The sequence below is a fragment of the Emys orbicularis genome, chromosome 3 (genome assembly GCF_028017835.1).
Source record: "Emys orbicularis isolate rEmyOrb1 chromosome 3, rEmyOrb1.hap1, whole genome shotgun sequence".
NCBI lineage: Eukaryota > Metazoa > Chordata > Testudines > Emydidae > Emys > Emys orbicularis.
Genome location: NC_088685.1, coordinates 201,434,277 through 201,452,310, shown reverse-complemented (window position 1 = coordinate 201,452,310; position 18,034 = coordinate 201,434,277). Strand labels below are relative to the sequence as shown.

At 40.6% G+C, this 18,034-nt stretch overlaps 1 protein-coding gene across 1 annotated transcript in view; it reads right to left on the bottom strand.

Annotated features, from left to right (window-relative positions):
• WDPCP (WD repeat containing planar cell polarity effector) overlaps positions 1–18,034 on the bottom strand; it is a 166,845-nt gene that overhangs the window by 84,002 nt on the left and 64,809 nt on the right. The window contains exons 10-11 of the mRNA XM_065402010.1: positions 15,762–15,950; positions 12,985–13,108 (exon numbers count right to left, since the gene is read on the bottom strand). Coding sequence (XP_065258082.1) covers positions 12,985–13,108; positions 15,762–15,950 — 313 coding nt within the window. The remainder of the gene's footprint in view (positions 1–12,984; positions 13,109–15,761; positions 15,951–18,034) is intronic.

Sequence of the window (18,034 nt, the reverse complement as noted above, 5' to 3'; positions counted from 1 at the left end):
TGCAACTTACCAGTTTTTACCCCAGTAAGTGTTCCAAAAGCATCACATCAATCAGAGCTAAAACTTTAATCCATGGCTGCTGACTGCTTTTTAAAAAAATGTTTACACAAGAATCTGACTTCAGAGATGGTAGTTTGTATCACTTGGCCAACCATATGCTGCTACAGAAGCACTTAGGGGCAATTCCAAGTTTTCTGTCTTTAGATTGTGAGCTGCTCAGACCAGAGAATATGCTTATGGGCCAACCGGACCCTGAGAGCCCATGCAGAGGGAGGGTCCCCACTCCCGCTGGGCACCATGGGATTCTGGAACTGGGGGAGGAAAGCTGTTGGAAAGTTGGTTGGAGGTTGGTGGAGACGTGGCCAGCAGATTCATGACTACATGATCTATTGCCCAAACCCTTGCATAGGAACAGGCACACTGGACACGGAGCTTATTCAGTAACAACTTGGTCTACACTGGGGGTGGGGGAATCGATCTAAGATACGCAACTTCAGCTACGAGAATAGCGTAGCCGACGTATCTTAGATCGACTTAGATTGACTTACTTTGCGTCCTCGCGGCGCAGGATCGACAGCTGCCGCTCCCCCGTCGACGCCGCTTCCACCTTTCGCAGCGGTGGAGTTCCGGAGTCGACGGGGAGCACGTTCGGGGATCGATTTATCGCATCTAGACGAGATGCAATAAATCGATCCCTGATAGATCGATCACTACCCGCCGATCACTTCCCCGAAGTGGCCTGGAAGCAGGGAAGAGACTTTTCTTTTCATGATCCTTGAGAAACAGCATAGTTACTTGACTGATTACTGGATTTGCCCCTTAGGTAGGAAACATGAAAAAGAAGCCAACAATGGATGGAAGTGTTTGTGTTTCTAGAGGGTTTTTAAAGGATAAGAAAACTATAATTTATTAAAATCACTTTTATAAAATTAGGCTAGTAAAATTTTTGTTTGTGTTTCTGAAGTGCCAGCTTCAAATATCACAAAGTGATGTGTGATTTTGATTGGAGTTGGCAATACTCATGATCAGTTGTAGACATTAGATATTGGACTAGCCAGACTAACTTTATATTAATTATACCAGACATTGTTTTTTCTCTTCCTATGGGCCGCTACAGGCTGTAGGAGGCACAGAAGAACAGGAAAATTAAGGTCCCAGTGACAGAGACTATTTTCAAGGACAAAAAACAATTCACAGTGTCAGCAAAGTTGGCTGCTAATTTTGTCAACTTTGGAAAATGAGATTCAAATCAAATTTCATTTTTTATCACTCAACAAAAGAGTCTGTTTTATAGCACAAAGCCTGGAACATTTAAAAGACAACTACTTTCTACCAAAGGATTAAAAATGTAATTTTAAACGCTTACAGTTGGAATGAATTATTCTTCTGCACAAGTTGGATTTGGGAAGTCCTAGCATTGGAAAACTAGGACATTGTCCCTAGAAAAAATGCAGATTTATTAGTCACATTCTTCACTTAAATTGCTTATGACCCACTGACTTCAATAAGACTTAAATACATGCTTAAAGTTAAGCATGTGCTTAAGTACTTTACTGAACTGGGTCTTTAATGACTTATGAGGAAAACTTGTAGTGTATTGCTCTGAAAGTCATAGAATCATAGAACATCAGGGTTGGAAGGGACCTCAGGAGGTCATCTAGTCCAACCCCCTGCTCAAAGCAGGACCAATTCCCAGCTAAATCATCCCAGCCAGGGCTTTGTTAAGCCTGACATGGGTCATACCCATGTGCATCCTACATAAAGATTAATGAGTAACAATTTAGATTAAAAGTTAAATACACAGCACTTTTAAGCCATCCAAGAGTTTCCGCTATTTTTATTTTATTCTGTTTATATTGTTGAGCTACATATCTCTAAAGAAGGTCCATATATAAGTTGATAGCTTATTGAGAAGAAAAACACAGGTCTAAGACTATGATATAAAGCTCTGGATGGAGAACTGAATGCCCTTTACATAAAGAGATACTCTGGTATGGAGCAAACAGACACAAAAATAAACTGGAAAAGGAAGCTAATATGAGGAGTCTGATAGTATGACACCCTGGCCAAAGAATTTCCTAATGGGTTTAATTTGCTGTGAATCTGCATAAGACATGCCCAACACAAAACAATCCTACTATTTGCTCTGTAAGATTATATGAAATCATGCTTTGAAACTCTTCTTCCTGTGTTGTTTTTGTATTCTACTCTATAAATACAATAAACCCTAAACTAATACGTCTATGAAATGATACATATACATATATAAATATACATGCTTCTTCTCAGATAGAGGTGAGTTTATTTTATGTTTGAAAAACATTGTTCAAAGTGAATTTTTGAATAAAGTAGCTTTTTAAATAGTTGTCTTACTTACAAAAGAAAGGAATTTAAATACAGATCCAGTAATAAAAATGTTCCATATGCAGCTAAAATTATGTTAAAAATGGCAGATTAAATATAAAAGAGTATGCCATTCCATTTATTTGCTCAGTCTTAATGGCGGAAGCATACAATAATATAGAAAATACAGTGCTGTTCCTTTCCATTATGCTATGTGTGGAGTACTTAGCGCACTAGCGCTTAGGGTTGGGAGAGACTGCAATAAAGAAACCCCTCTTTGTAACGCATATATGAAAGAGGGAAGATTTACTGTGGGAACCTTCATACTGAGTTTCCTGGCTTTTGTGGAACTAAACAGAACGTTGAATTAATGGAACTCTGGATGGAGGAGAAGGATAGTCAAACACAGAATTATTAGTAGAAATATAGGTTCTATACCCAACCCAGCTCACACTTTTCTGTATGATGCTGAGGAAGTCACATAAAGTCTCTGCAAAATGGGGGTTAGCTACTGGGAAGGAGAACTCTTGGGAAGAACAATACTTTCCCATTTCACAGGAATGTCATGTGGCTTAATTCTTTCATATTTGTAGAGTGCTCTGAGATTTTCAATGGAAGGTGCTAGAGAAGAGTAAAATATTATTATTCAATTAAAATGATAAGAGAGCTGTTTCTTTGTAAATTATATTTCACTATTTTCTCTCTCTTATAACCTTCATTTCCTTTGAATTTCCCACACTGCAAATTTGCTTTATCATACTCATTCTCCTTCAAGAGAAAATATTTTGTTGCCATAGCAATATCTTTCGTCCTTGCAATTTTATCATAGTGGCTTTCCTTCAGGTTTCTATAAGCTGCAACTAACACCCACCCTCAACACACACACCCTCCCAACCTTTCAGTTCCTACAACCTTTCACTACTTAGTAACTTCTCAACCGCATACCTTTATCTTTAAATACAGACACTCTCCAACATACTCTTCCAAATTACTCTAGGCTAAAAACAGATGTTAATTAAAAATGCAGATAAGAGCTGATGACACCTGTTGTTTCACACTTATTTTGCTCAACCCTGTCTGTTAAATCCCAGCCTTCATTCCATTAATTCTCTTCAGCTTTTCTTCTGTTCCTGCTTTAGCCCTCTCACTCCGGTGATCATCTAAACTCAACGGTATGTCTTGAAAGCTGTATTTTATTGAGCAAACATATCAGCATGTATACACACCAAAGACAGCTCCATTGCAGGGGCCCCGTATCACAACTCTGGTTAAGGATCAGTTGCTGCCTCTATTATGAATCTCTCTTGTCTGAGTGTGATATCTCAGCAATTTCAAACTGCAGCAGATGGGAATTTGATATTAAAGTTAAGATGGATGCACTTCCCTCCCCCGCCTTATCTTTCCATGAGTTACAGGTGCAATTCTCCCTCCTGCCTAACAATGGACAAGCGTGCATACATGTGGTGCAGCCACGAGAGAATAATGTATTAGGCCAAATTTTTCAAAGTTTGGTGCCTAAATTTAAGTATCTAAATCCATATTTAGAAATTTGGTCCCAGTCTATAATTAATGGGTTGCTGAGTTATGCACCCCAAAGTGCATTACTCTCATACCTTTATAGCTATCACTTGGTATAACAGGGAGATTTTCAAAGCAAGTTGTCTGCCGAACTGCTCTTTGTGCCTTTGAAAATCTCTCTATAAAAGTTTTTCCAAGTCTCTCCCTCCCTTCACCATCAGAAAACTTACCTCACCATCAATAATAGCTTGCTGTGAACTGGCCAGAGACAGTGATGAGGGAACAATACATATAGAGACCATGCTCAAATTGACTGATTGTAGGTTTGCTAGGTTACTAATCCAGAGAATGCAAATTCTCAGGTTACCCTGAACCAAAGATGGCACTGCCAAAGCATGAGGGTGTTAAAATCTCTGTTTCTTTCAGTGATTCTCTTCCAGCCTTTCTTTTGTTTCAGTTGCAACCCTCTCACTCTAATCATCATGTAAATGATGTTCCTCAACTGTCCAGTGTCAGAAAGAAATTGAAATATGGATGAGAAGCTCAAGATGAGTAAGAGAGGTGAAACTGGGTAGGAAGACCCCCTTTTTAAGACCAAGAAGATACTCTAGACTCTATGGAGAGCATCATCCTTTTGATAGTGAAGATTGTGCACTGGACTCATTACTGGATTTTCATCCAGAACTGTGATGTATTTTACCATAGCTGTTCCTGTAACTGATCCACTCTCAAAACCCCATGTACTTTAATGAGAATTCCACACGCCTGCAAGATCAGGCTCTTACACATACAGATAAACGCATCACACACTAAAACTAACCAATGGTCCTCATTCTGACTCGTCTGCTGTAAAGCCAGTTTAACCATGGAGGAATAGCCTTGGCATAGGGGTTTCCCTGGACAGCACTGGCTGGTGCAACAGCTCTATGTCCCTCCCGTCTAATGCAGCCCAAGCTGTAGAGGTATGCCAGAGAATGGGAGACGGTGTGGAACTCTGCAGTATTCCCATTCTGGGCCATGCAGCAGCCCACAAGTGGCTGTGGGAAGCTGCAGTAAATTAGAGTGGCCCTTAGGACTGCTCCAAGTATGCTGGGGGTCAGGCCCAGAATCCCAGAAATGATATACAGTCACCTTTCCCCCACTCCAGGGTCTGCCTTCCATGAGGTGCAGCACAAAATCTGGCCCAGTATCTTTTTTTCTGTGAGGCTACAGAAATTTCTGTTGCTAATGCTCCACAGGATTGGCTCCCTAGGGAATCATATCATCCTGTTTATTCTTTTCTGATATTTTGCCCAATTTTGCTTATTTTGTGATCTTCACCAGAGAATTAAATCTCAGACCCATTCACACGGCTTCAAAGTAGCTGACTGAAATTGAAACCTGTAGTGGAGCTGGCTTAAGAAAAATTCATTAGCAATACTACTGAAACAAAGGCGCTCTACACTGTCACTGGGTGTAATATTTAACTGGAAAATACACATCTAGTGAAGTCAAGGTGGCAACCCTATTCTGGTTTCTCAAGCAGGTTGGGAAGCATGACTCGGGGAAGTTTTTTCATGTGCACTTGGATCACTGTGACTGAAATTCCTGTCGGTGACTGCAGCATGCATATGAAAACCTCTAGTTTTGATCGCTTTTACAAGATGGCAAAAACAGTGAACATGCATAATGCTCTCTAGAAGATGGTAATTTCACCAGTCCATGTTTCTATTACACCTACTACATTCTGCCCTTATTGAGACCTGAGAAAACTTGGTTGACTTGAGTGGGAATTGCATCCAAGGGCATAATTAAGCCTTAAAGGGTTGCCATACACACACTATGCAAAAAACAAATGACATTATCCAAGACAGTCTCCTTAAAAGAGGAAGACACACTCTTACACGCTCCTGTACTGTTATCATTAATGTTTATAAATACATTTCATGACAACACTAGCTATTAATACAATGAAAACACCATGCCTTGCCAAACTCAGGGTGCCATAAAAAAAAAAAAGGCATACACTCCTAGACACATAAGGCTCTATCCTTACCCATCATCTCTCCTAATCTCCCACTCCCACAGAGGCAAAGGGGCTGGAAATCTATCCTTATAGGGTGGCGGGAGTTTTCCAGACCCCCTAGTTTAGAGGCCTGCCACAGGCACTCACAGATCCCCTTGTTTTCCAGTGATCTCTGGCTGTGTAATGGTCCCTAAAAGGCAGTTATTGGTGTAAGTTAAGGAGAGTACTGGTATACCCTTCAGGTGTCCTGGGACTGGCCAGCAGACAGTGGAGTGCCTCACATAAGAGACAGCACTGGGTGGAATTAGGCCTTTTTCTACTCTGTCCTGCTGTCACAGATATTCTGCCTTCTCTCTTCCCTTAGAGGTGACTGGTTGCCAGAGAGAGTTCCATGTTTAAGCACTGCTTTTGTGTGTATGGGGTTATGCCATTGCACTTCTGCATTTATTTGTTCACAACTTTAGCAAATTCTTCTTCTGACTCCGCTCAATTGCGCCCTACACTGAACTTTGGGAAGAGAGGACTTGGCTCTCCTGAGAGGACCTTACAAGGTGTAACTGCAGTGCAGTGGTAATTACAGTAAAATTGAGGTGGGAGGCCAAGCTTCATTTTCAGCCTCAGGCTAGACACAATGGCTTATCCAGTATTTTTAAGTGTGCATCTGATCAGATCTGCAGCTTGTCCATGAGGGAGGGATAGGCACACACTAGTAATTACAACACCACTTTGTTTTGTAAGGTAATTCATTTTCACCCCAGACAAAAATACAACTATATTCTTTTGGTGGAATCATCAGATTTTGAGATCCAAGTTGTCCTTGAACTTTAAAATATTTTCTATGATCTGCAAGTAACAGAGATAAAAGCTTCAAATTCTTTAAAATGTAAATTCACAAACACAAAAATAGACTCCAGCTGTAAGGGAGAAAAGGACAAACTGTAAATGCTGATCTGCTGGCTACATTCTGACTTGTGCCAACTCTGCAGCTGCAGTTTAGATGTTAATGTAAGGGCCTTAATTTCCAGCTCATGAAATGTTACTCTCAGAATGTATGCGTGCATGTTGCGTGTGAGAGAGAGAAAGCGAGACAGAAACAGACATGTTCTGAATAAAACACAGAGCATGGGCGTGTATGTGTGCAAAATAAACAAGTTATTTTCATGCATTAGGAAATACGACAAGAACAATTTATGAATGCTTGAGTGGAGCAAAGCAAAGCCATGAGTCAGCTATATAATGTCATTCCTAACAAGTGAAAAATAACTATTCCATCCCTCTCCATGTTCTGTATTCATAATGCATTAAATACATGGTGATATTATAATAAATCAGGAGAGTGGTTTTTTGATGTCCAAGAAACACCAAAGATGTATTTGATGCTTGTAATTCAGTTCCTGTATTTTATTTATAGATAAGAATTCAAATTTGAAGTGAAAATGGTTATTCATACCATACATCCTAATTTTATGTCTCCCCAGGACAAGCCCTTATGTTCCTGTCATGCTGGTGAGAAACAGTCTTTTGATAGCTTTTCACCTATGTTTAAGAGGCCTCTAATTTTCATTTTGTATATAAAACTCTTGCATTCAAAGGTATTCCATTCTCATGATTTAAGGCCTGCTTCTGCAAAACCCTTCAACTCCCATCGAATTCAATGGACACAGAGGAAGCTCAGCGGTTTGCCGGATTGGGCCCTTAGTTTTATAATAACAGACAGAAACAACATGGCTGCATTAAAATTACATGTTGTAATTTGCATTTTATTTCCTTCTGGTAGTGATTTACTTTCATCTCTTTGCTGTTCATATTCTGTGCCATCACAATCCGTTATGACCTACGTTTTCGGATGTGAGTAGTGTTTTTGGGTAGCTTCATTTTTAGGTGTCCAATTTGGGACTTCTTAAAGGGGCTGGATGTCCAAAGGGTGAATGCCCACCATATTCTGAAAATCAGGCTCCTTTAAGGTGTCTCAGGTTGGGCACCAAGAAATGAAGGCCTATTATTTCATTGATTTGGAAACAGATCTCTCAAGGCATTTGTAATGGGATACAAAGCCTTTCATCTACAGCATCTGCCACCTACTGTACTGGTTAGACTGGCAGTGACCCATTGCCATGTGATGGCTATTTGGCGGCCTGTCTGAGATGGCAATCTTAGTCCCGATTCCAGCGAACGCAGGCGTTTGCATCATAAAACTTCTACAGCAACTGGCCCCTTTTGTGGCACTCCCCTCAGCCAGGCCAAAAATTGCCTCGGCATGTAGGCTGAGCTACTATAACTCTCCAAAAAGAGGTCACCGCCAGACAAGACTTGGGACACACTGTGGGGAGGGGAAGCAAAAGAGATGAACAATTGTCTACGTGAATCATTTTCAGTTTCAGATCTAGAAATGTCTAAGCATTTAAAGTTAAGATGCATAAAAGCGTCCACCTTTTCCTGTCTCCCCGTATGGTCTCCTGGAAGCTGATTCAACATTTCTTGGGGTTAGCCATCAAACCTGCGGCCCAGAGGGACTGCAAGACGGCTGCCACCTGGTTTAGGTGCTCTTCCCAGCATCGGCTGTCGATCACCACATCATCCAAATAGGCTGTGGCATATTCGAGGTGTGGTTGAAGAAGGCAGTCCATTAACTGTTGGAACGTTGCAGGGGCCCCTGCATGTGGGTAAATTGGTAGAGCCCGCTGGGTGTAGCGAAGGCGGTTTTTTCCTTTGAGTTGGCTTCCAGCAGGATCTGCCAGTATCCTTTTGTAAGATCCAGGGTGGTCAGATAGCTGGCGTCACCCAATCAGTCCAAGACCTCGTCGACTCGGGGCAATGGGTAATCATCAAACTTAGAAATAGCGTTAACTTTCCGGAAATCAATACAAAATCTTTGGGTCCCGTCTGGCTTGGGAACCAGGACGATGGGGCTCCGCCACTCACTCTGGGAGGGTTCTATGACCCCTAGTTCCAACATGGCTTGCACTTCTTGCTTCACAGCCTGCCGCAGTCACCGAGGGAGGGGTCGGGTGGTCTCTCATATTACCTCCCCTGGTGGGGTACGGATGGTGTGTTGGACATGTTGCGTTTGCTCTGGCACTACCATGAACATTTCGGAGAAGGCTTCCAGCAAGCATCTGGTCTGTTTTATTTGCTCGGGGTTGAGAGATTTGCCAACGAGAGGCTCCTCTCGCCCCATCGGAATAGGGACCTGAGGTCCTAGCTCAGAGTCCAGGGCATCCACGGTTATCAACAGACTCTCCCGATCGCGCCAGGCCTTTAAGAGGTTGACATGGTAAATCTGGCACTTCTTCCGCCGCCCCGGCTGGTTTATCTCGTAGTTGACAGGCCCATCTTGGCGAAGGACTTCGTAAGGCCCTTGCCTCCTCACTACAAGTCTCACAAAATTCACAATACACAATATCAGCACATTTAAAAAACATCCTACAGCTGCCCCACACCCATAACACAGCACTATCCCAAATACTGTTTAATTCCGCCTCATGCACGGGACCATATAAACCCACTACATGCGTGCACAAAGCATCCCTGATTTCCACTGTGCATGTAGATCCAGCACCAGTCACAACAGGTGCACTGTCTGGCTGCATGTACCATTCAGAAATCTGGCAGTGTCTTGAGTCCACTCCTGGCTAAAAGGTTCCCCCTTTTTCTTGCTGACGCTGTGCAAAACACTGCTGATCACAGTAATGTGAACTGCACTAATGACACTGGTATCCAAACAGTTTTGAAGGCAGTGACAATGGGATTTCCATCTGTCAAATACACATTCTACTACCATGATCCTACAATTACTCAGCATATAGTTGAAGTTCCTTTTGTCAGGTCCTCTGAAATAAGGGTACAGTTTTATAAGCCATGGCAACAGGGGGTAAGTGGGGTTCCCTAGAATAACAGCGAGAACAGTGACTATTTATAACAATGTCATTTGGTGAGAACAATGGCCCAGTTTTCCCAGGAAAGTAAAGTCCTGATCTCTTAAATATCCTGGCATCATGCACCCTGCTAGTGCATCCCACGTTAGTGTCCATTAATCTGCCCCTGTGGTCAGGGCCTTCATAATGATGTAGTAGTACCCTTTGCAGTTTAGGTACTCATGTGCTCCTTGCAGAGGGAAAACTACAGGCACGTGAGACCCATCAATGGCACTGTTGCAGTTTGGAAAGCCCATTCTCTCAAAGCCAGCAATTATTTCAGGAACATCTGTAATGCCCAACACCTTTGGGTACATCACAGTCCTGATTGCCTCACAAACCTCTGCCACAACAACGCCCACAGTTGATTTGCCAACTCCAAACTGGTTAGCCACAGACCTGTGGCAGTGTGGGGTAGCCAGCTTCCATTGGGCTATAGCGACCTGCTTCTGGATTTCTGTGGCCTCCCTCATGAGGATGTCCTGTTGCTGAAGAGTTGGGGCAAGCCAATCCCAAACCTCCTGGAACATCTACTTCATGTGAACATGCCGGACCACTGTTGGTCATCGCAGGTCCACATGATGATGTGATCCCACCAGTCGGTGCTTGTGGCCCTGCTCCAGAAGCACTGGTCTACATATGGGGAATCTGTGGCTAAGGCAACAGGCTGGCATGTCGGTATTCCCCTCCTAAATGCCGCCGAAATGTCCACCAATGTCTTGCAGATGCTCCGCCTGATTCCCAAAATAGGACTGGCAGCATAAGATGGAGAAGTTCTTCCACTGGCTCAAAATCCATGTTGATGGCTCTGGTTGCTGGGAGCATGTGGATGCAAAATAGCTTGACTGGATGTGCTGGTAGGCTAAAACCACCCAAAACAATTCTGGTCAACTCCCAAGGGATGGACAGACAAATTTTCTCACGACTCACTACAAACCAAGCCCTAGAGCGGCTTTGGCTGGTAAGGGCACTAGAACCCTGGGATACGATGGTTCACACTCACAGAAGCTGAAATTCTGACTCAGGTCTGCGCAGTGCAGTATGGATGCATCCGCACCATTGTGGGGATCAGGTTTCCAATGCAGTGTGGATGCTCAAGTGTGGGCTTGGAAATACTGAGTCTGCAGGCATGGGTCACACAGACCTCAGGCTTAGTTTGCTCTGTAGACATACCCTTTGTATGTCTAAGTGATCTAAAGTAATCAAGTTGGTTTACCAGTGTTACTTTAAATCTATAATACAGGTTACATTTAGCATACAATCAAATCATTTCTAGCCACTTAATGAAACTTCTCAAAGGAAGCAGGAAATAAACACCAATTAAGACAGAACCACTTTAATAAAATAAAGATCAGCTATGGACACTGGTTTTTTGCTTTCTATCAGATAAAGCTCCCATTTCTGAACATTTCATTCTGTACTTAGATTATGTCTTTTCAGATAAAGCATTACCATCTGTTCTGCCAACAATCACATGATCATATCACTTGGATTCCACTGAATACAAATCCTATTGACAATAGGAAGACAACAAAATAGCATGCATTTGTTCCACAAGCCACTACAGTATTAGGAATAGGAATTCCAGAACTGATTAAGGGCTACATTCTGTCTTGTCCGGTGGGGGAGGTACAGCACACAGGGAGAGCCTCCTGTCCATCCCCTGCCCCCACGCCACAGTTTCCAGGCAACATACTGACACTGAGGCTCCCTGATTGCTGAGGTGGGGGTGGCGGTGGGAGGAGGAGAGATTGGCTCACTGCACCCAGCCATGCTCTACAGCCTCAAGGGTTGAGAGCTTAGTCAGGGCCCCATGCCTCTGCATGCCTGATAGCATTTGGCAGCAAGCTCTCAAGTCAGAGAGGATACACCTTTCACCAGCAGCTATAAAGAGCACCTTGCAGCAATCTCTGAGGCATTCTTTCTGTATCTGCTCTGTGCAGACAAAATCGCCCAGAGCACCTCCATTTGGCCACTATAGCACTGCATCCTCCCCACTGCTTCCCTCTGAAGAGCAAGGACACAATTTGTACCTAACACCATAACTGTATCTGGCAATGAACTCGGTTGAAGGTTCTGTCCTTAAAGCATCATATTATAATGCTAATATTATGAAATTTCATCAATTTAGAAACATTCCCTTGGCCTTTTTGTGGACTAGTTTAGTATAAAGATTATCCCTTTTCAGCTTTCCAGTTTTAGAAGACAATTATCTCTTTGAGTTCTGATAAGAGGTTAAATTTACCTTCAAAATAATTGACAGTTCATAATTTTGCATATGCAGGGAGACATATAATTCTAATGAGACATGGAAAATGGGTGCTTTCATTTTTAAGCATGTGAGTCTTATTCTTTCAGGCAGACCCCTGTATAAAAATGTGGTATAACTTTCTTATTTATCACCAAGGCAAAGAATTTCTACCTTATTTGCATTAATTGAATAGCTTCTAAGTAAAAAACAGAGTGAAAATTTCAGTTGCATTTCTATGCTAACATTTATAGCCATTCAAAAAAACCTAGGCCATTAATTTATTATTGATCAAAACTCTAGCAGTACATCAATGTTATAGAACCGCAGCTAAATTTGGTTTTGCGACATTTTGAAATCACTGTTTGAGTTACAAGTCACAGCAACATTTTTTCTTACTCCTTTATTCTTGTGGCTGAAACTGAATTTAGTTTCTTAAACTGTATTGAAGGTTGTATTATTCAAATAATAACCTGGGCAGTAAGGTTATGACCTGGAATATTATTTCTTAAGTGAGAAATCTGAAGGTGGGAAGAACAAGAGACTCAGATTTCCAGGGCCCAAAGCCAAAAATATCTTGGACTGCACACTGCTCATTTGCATTTTTTAGCATCAATTAAAACTCAATGTTTCTTCCTAGTTTGTAAGCTATTCCAATTGTTAGTCTAAAAGTAGCCTGCCCATAAATCGCTCTGTAAGCATAATTTCTTCTTTCTATCAAATTAAAAGGGAAAGGTTGATTCATTTTAAAGTGTATTGATGATAGAAGAGTTCTAAGTAGCACTTTATCTACAACATCACACTTGAAAGGAATGAAGTGCAAGCTAAATAAACAATGGCAATGAATGCATTTTTTTCCAGGGTGGTCCTTTTGGAAAATGTTAACCACATTAAAGTGGGCGGTTATTGAAATGTGCAATTAATTTGAGTTAATAAAAGTTGAAGCTGTCAATCACCTGAGCAGGTGGTGGAAGAACCTTCTTGCATATCTGCTGATTGGGTCTCTATATTCCAACACAGTCGTATCCAACAGGGGTCTTGTTGGAGCATAAAAGGTTCCAAGGCTTGCTTCAAGCTGTGCTGTGGAGTTCAAACACAGCAGCAATGAAACAAGTGAAACTGCTTCAATTACAACAGGTTGCTCATGTTTGCCATCCATCAGGTTTCTCAAACACAGATGAAATGTGAGCTTGTCACAGGAAAGATGAAATTAAAATACGACGGCTGGTACAAAAACAAACCTGTGTATAAACTTTCACATGGCGTAGCGTTGACAAAGACTATGAGCAACAAAAAGCTGTCAAAAGGTAAGTAATCTATAAGGAACCAACCTTTTGCCAGATATGCATAATTAAAACAGTGACTCATAAGAAGAATACAGTTTGAACAAGTTCATCAGTAAAAATCAACTTCCAATTAACTCAACTTTTCTCTTTTCTACTAAAGAAAGAATAATGAGGCTCACCTTTCCAGGGTTCACCACTGTGCGTTTGACCACTAGGTGGTCACCATAGTCAAGGGAGTTGCACTGGTTTAAAATGATTAGAAGTGAGAAGGCAATGAGGCCCTTCTTCTACAGAAGAATTTTTTGTGAGTCCCCCTTTCTTGACAATGGCACTTTGGCTTTTTATATTTTTTAACATAAAGTGTTTTTCTTCCATTATTTATAATTATTTAAAGTGTTTGTGTCCTAAGTGTCTTGGTGGGGCTACTTTAATGATGAGTAACATTAACGTCATTATATGATGTGATTGTTGTCTGGGAGTCAGTGCGAGGTATATGTTCCTAAGTATAGGGCAAAACGATTGATGAAAGCCTCCATTTTTCTCAAATCACTGAAAGAATTTGATACACTGGGACAGATTCTCCTGTCAAGGTGGATTTGCAAACCCCATTATTATTAGGTGGAGTGGTGTGTGTGCATTAAAACAGAGTATACCTGACCCATTGTCTCATTAGGCAGACAAAATCTCATTGATTTCCTGTTATTAACTTTTGTTTGAACTAGCCATTTCTGTATTTAGTGATAACGGTTCTTTAGTTCTAAGCATAGTTACATTTTATTTTATTAGGTTTGACAGCACTAAATGCTCGAATAATACAGCCTTATAAACACAGGCAAAGTGTTAGTAAATTAGGTTTTACATTATCTTAAATCTAAACAGTAAGATAAGATAAACCTTAAAGGTATTTTCTTTCAAAGCAGCAGTCAATTTAGATTAAAATTGAATACAGCAATGCTATTGCGAAAACAAGCCATACTCTCTTGCTATTGCTGTTTTCCTGACAGCATGTTTTGTACTTCTGAAATGTGCCAACCTACATGGAATATGGGTAACTACTAGCACAGTTATAGATTCATTAGATAGCCCAGCTTGATGTTGAAGGCAGAAATAAAGATCTCAAAGATAACCGCCACACTGCTACAAATAAAAGGGCTCACTAGGTTCCACTAATAAAAAGAAAACAAATTACCATGTCAAATTTGTTAGATTCATATAGAATAAATCCAGGCTGGAATAAAATTCTGCCTGTCATAAGACAGCATTAGGCAGCTGCATGGGGAGAAAATACACAGATATCTATTTAGAATGTGCATATTTTTATAACAGTTTCAAGAATAGCCTATTTTTTCACTGGTTACTTTAAAAGTGTGTTCTATTAAGACAAGATTTTAGTGCTGCACATTTGTAGAGTGGAGGTTATGGTAATCTAACTCACATCTCATGCTGTAAAACAGGGATGGCCAATTGATGGCTTGAGAGCAAGCTGGGCAGCTTACAATTTTCCTAAGATCTATAGCTCACCACCTCCAATAGCACTGGCCTTTCTTCCCATATAAAAGATAAGCCTGGTACGCAGCTGTATTCTTGCTGGGCCATGGCATGATACCTTGTCACTCAACTGTTGCACTCTAAATTTTGGAGTCTGTTACATTCCAATACACAATTCAGTGGGAAGCCATCACACCAGGGTCCAGCGGAGATGAGGCTGAGCCTTAAATTCATCCTTTCGTGTGGGAGATGTCAGGAGTCACTGCAGGGGACAGGGAGGTTACAGTGAGTGGAGGTGTAGTGGTCCTATGGTTTGCAGGAGTGTGGAAAGACACTGGATGTTGCATTGAAAGACCGTCCTTTTTGCAAATACCCCCAAACTGAACTAAATACTCCTGTCCCCTCCCCATGACAACGCCCTTCCTTAATTTGGTGCCCGTTCTAAATATTGATATAAAATAAATAATTGACTTCTGTACTGGCCAACATTAGTCACTGATATCAATGTAAAGATATCTAATCTATCTATCTATCTATCCCTAGGGATAGAGTGATAGATAGATAGATAGATAGATAGATAGATAGATAGATAGATAGATAGATAGATAGATAGATAGATAAAATTACTGTATCATATAGTTTCATATAAATATCAAAGATAATATAGATCATACAATATATATTTGTGCATGTGTATATATTATGTAATATATGTATTATTACACCTTCCTTACTATTAACATGAATTAAAATGCAATTTATGTCTGTGCATAATCTTATTAAAAATATCTCTATAATAATGACATTTGATTGTAGAATAGCAAAGCATAATTCTGACTCGTCAGGACCTAGTAAATATTGAGCCTTCTTTTTAAAGCCAATATGTATTATCAAAATCATTCAAGTATAGATTTTAAAATATAAGTATAAACATTTATGAAATACAACCAAACTCTGACCTTCTCTCTCTGGTGTCAGCTTTTGTCTAAGAAGGTGATTTACAATGGCACTCATGCTTATGTGACACTGATGACCCATAGTGTCCCAGTTCATGCTGCTCAGGACACTAATCGCCTCATATATCTCATCATAACGAACATACTGGTGGATGATTTCCACAAGGCCCAGCCGTCCTCTTGTGATGACACCTGTCATAGGAAATATTAAAGTCAAGGATAGCACCATAACATTGTAGAAAAATAATTCTTATTTTTCAGCAGTTACAAATATTGTTCCTTATTAATTCAGGTTTTAATAAGTAAATGAGTTTTATGTTTAAATATTATATAGTACATTTGTACAGCACCTTTTATAGGCTGGCCAGATAGCAAGTGTCAAAAATCGGGCAGGAGGTGGGGGGTAATAGGTGCCTATGTGAGAAAAAGATCCAAAAATCGGGACTGTCCCTATAAAATCGGAACTTCTGGTCATCCTAACCTTTTATCTAAACATATCTAGCCTCAATATACTTTACATGGTGCAGAAAACCCAACAGTGAAATGCATCCATGTATGGGGCGGGGAATGTGGCATATGCTTACCAGCAACAGCAACACTACATAACAGTTTATATTATTTGTTTATTTTAAATTATTTATAGGTTTTTATATGGTGCTCATCACCATAGTACCTGGACTCCTCACATATGTTAATAAATGAATTTTCACAATGTCTCTTCCAGGTAAGGAGGTATTATTAGAGAAGGCAGAAAGCAAAGAATAGCGTAAAATTTAGAGGAAGAGAGTTTCTTGACAGCTTAAGTGAGTGCTTCTTGGACCAGCTAGTTCTAGAGCACATAAGAGGAAAGGCTATTCTCAGCTTAGTCTTAAGTAACACAGAGGAGTTAGTTCAAGAAGCAACAGTTGCTGAGCTACTAAGTAATAGTGACCACAATATAATTAGTTTCATCATCATCCTAGGAGGAGGTAAAGAACCAAAAGGTTACACAGTGATGATAAACTTTAGAAAGGGACAACTCAATCAAATAAGATGGCTAGTCAAAAAGCCCCTAAAATCAAAAATAAAGGAAATAAAATCCTTACACGTGGCATAGATATTACTTAAAAACAGCACTAGAGACTCAGAAGGCATGTATTCCACCAAACAAAGAGGGAACTAGAAAGGTAAAGAGCAAGCCAATGGCAAGGTTCAAGAGGCTATGTGAACCAAACAGAAATCCTTCAAAATTTGGAACTCTGACCCTAGTGAAGCCAGTAAACAGGGGCACAAATGACAGCAGGCAATATATAAGAGGGAAAATGGAAGGGACAAAATGGATTTTGAAAAGCAAATAGCTAAAAGTATAAAAACAAACAATAAGACTTTAAAAAAAAAAAAAGTATATCAGAAGCATGAAGCCTGCAGGTACTTTACCTCCCCCATGATGTTGAACCAAACTGCAGTGTCTGAAGAGGAGGTGCTGGAACAAACCAGTAATTTAAAAAGAAGTACATCACCAGGACAAGATGGTATAAATCCAGCAGTTCTGGAGCTTAAATGTGAAGTGGCTCAGCTGCTAACAAAAATAGGCAGTCTCTCAATAAAACACCCATTATTCCAGAAGATTGGAGAGTAGTAGATGCTGTATCTGTATTTTTAAATGGCTATAGAGGTGATAAGGGAGATTACAGTCCTGGAAGCCATACATCTGTACGTGGTCAGTTGATTGAAATGATAATTAAAAATAAAATAATAAACGCCTAAATGATCATGAGATGATAGGGTCTAACCAACACAGTTTCTGCAGAGGAAAATCATGTCTCTCTAATGTATTAGAGTTCTTTGAACATGTCAATAGAATAGTGGATAAAGGAGAACCAGTAACAATTTATGTAGACTTTCAAAAGGTCTTTGACAAGGTCCACCCACAAGAGGTTATTAAAGAAGCTACCTAGTCATGGAGTCAGAGGGAAGTACTGTCATGGAGCAAAAACCAGGTAGGAGACAGAAAGCAAAGAGTAGGATTAAATGGTCAAGAGGATGGAAAACTACTTTAGGTACTGGGTGCTCAAACCCAACCCATTAAAAACAGCATCATCAGCTTTCCATCTCAGCAATTCCAAAGCGAAGAAGATGCTGAATGTAAACTTCTGTGGCAAGGCAATCACTCACGATCTGAACCCCTGCCATCTAGGAGTCACCCTCGATTGCAGCCTTACCTATCAACAACATCTGAAGCAGGTGAGTCATAAAACGAAGTGTTGCACCAATATCATCCAAAAAGCTAGCAGGAT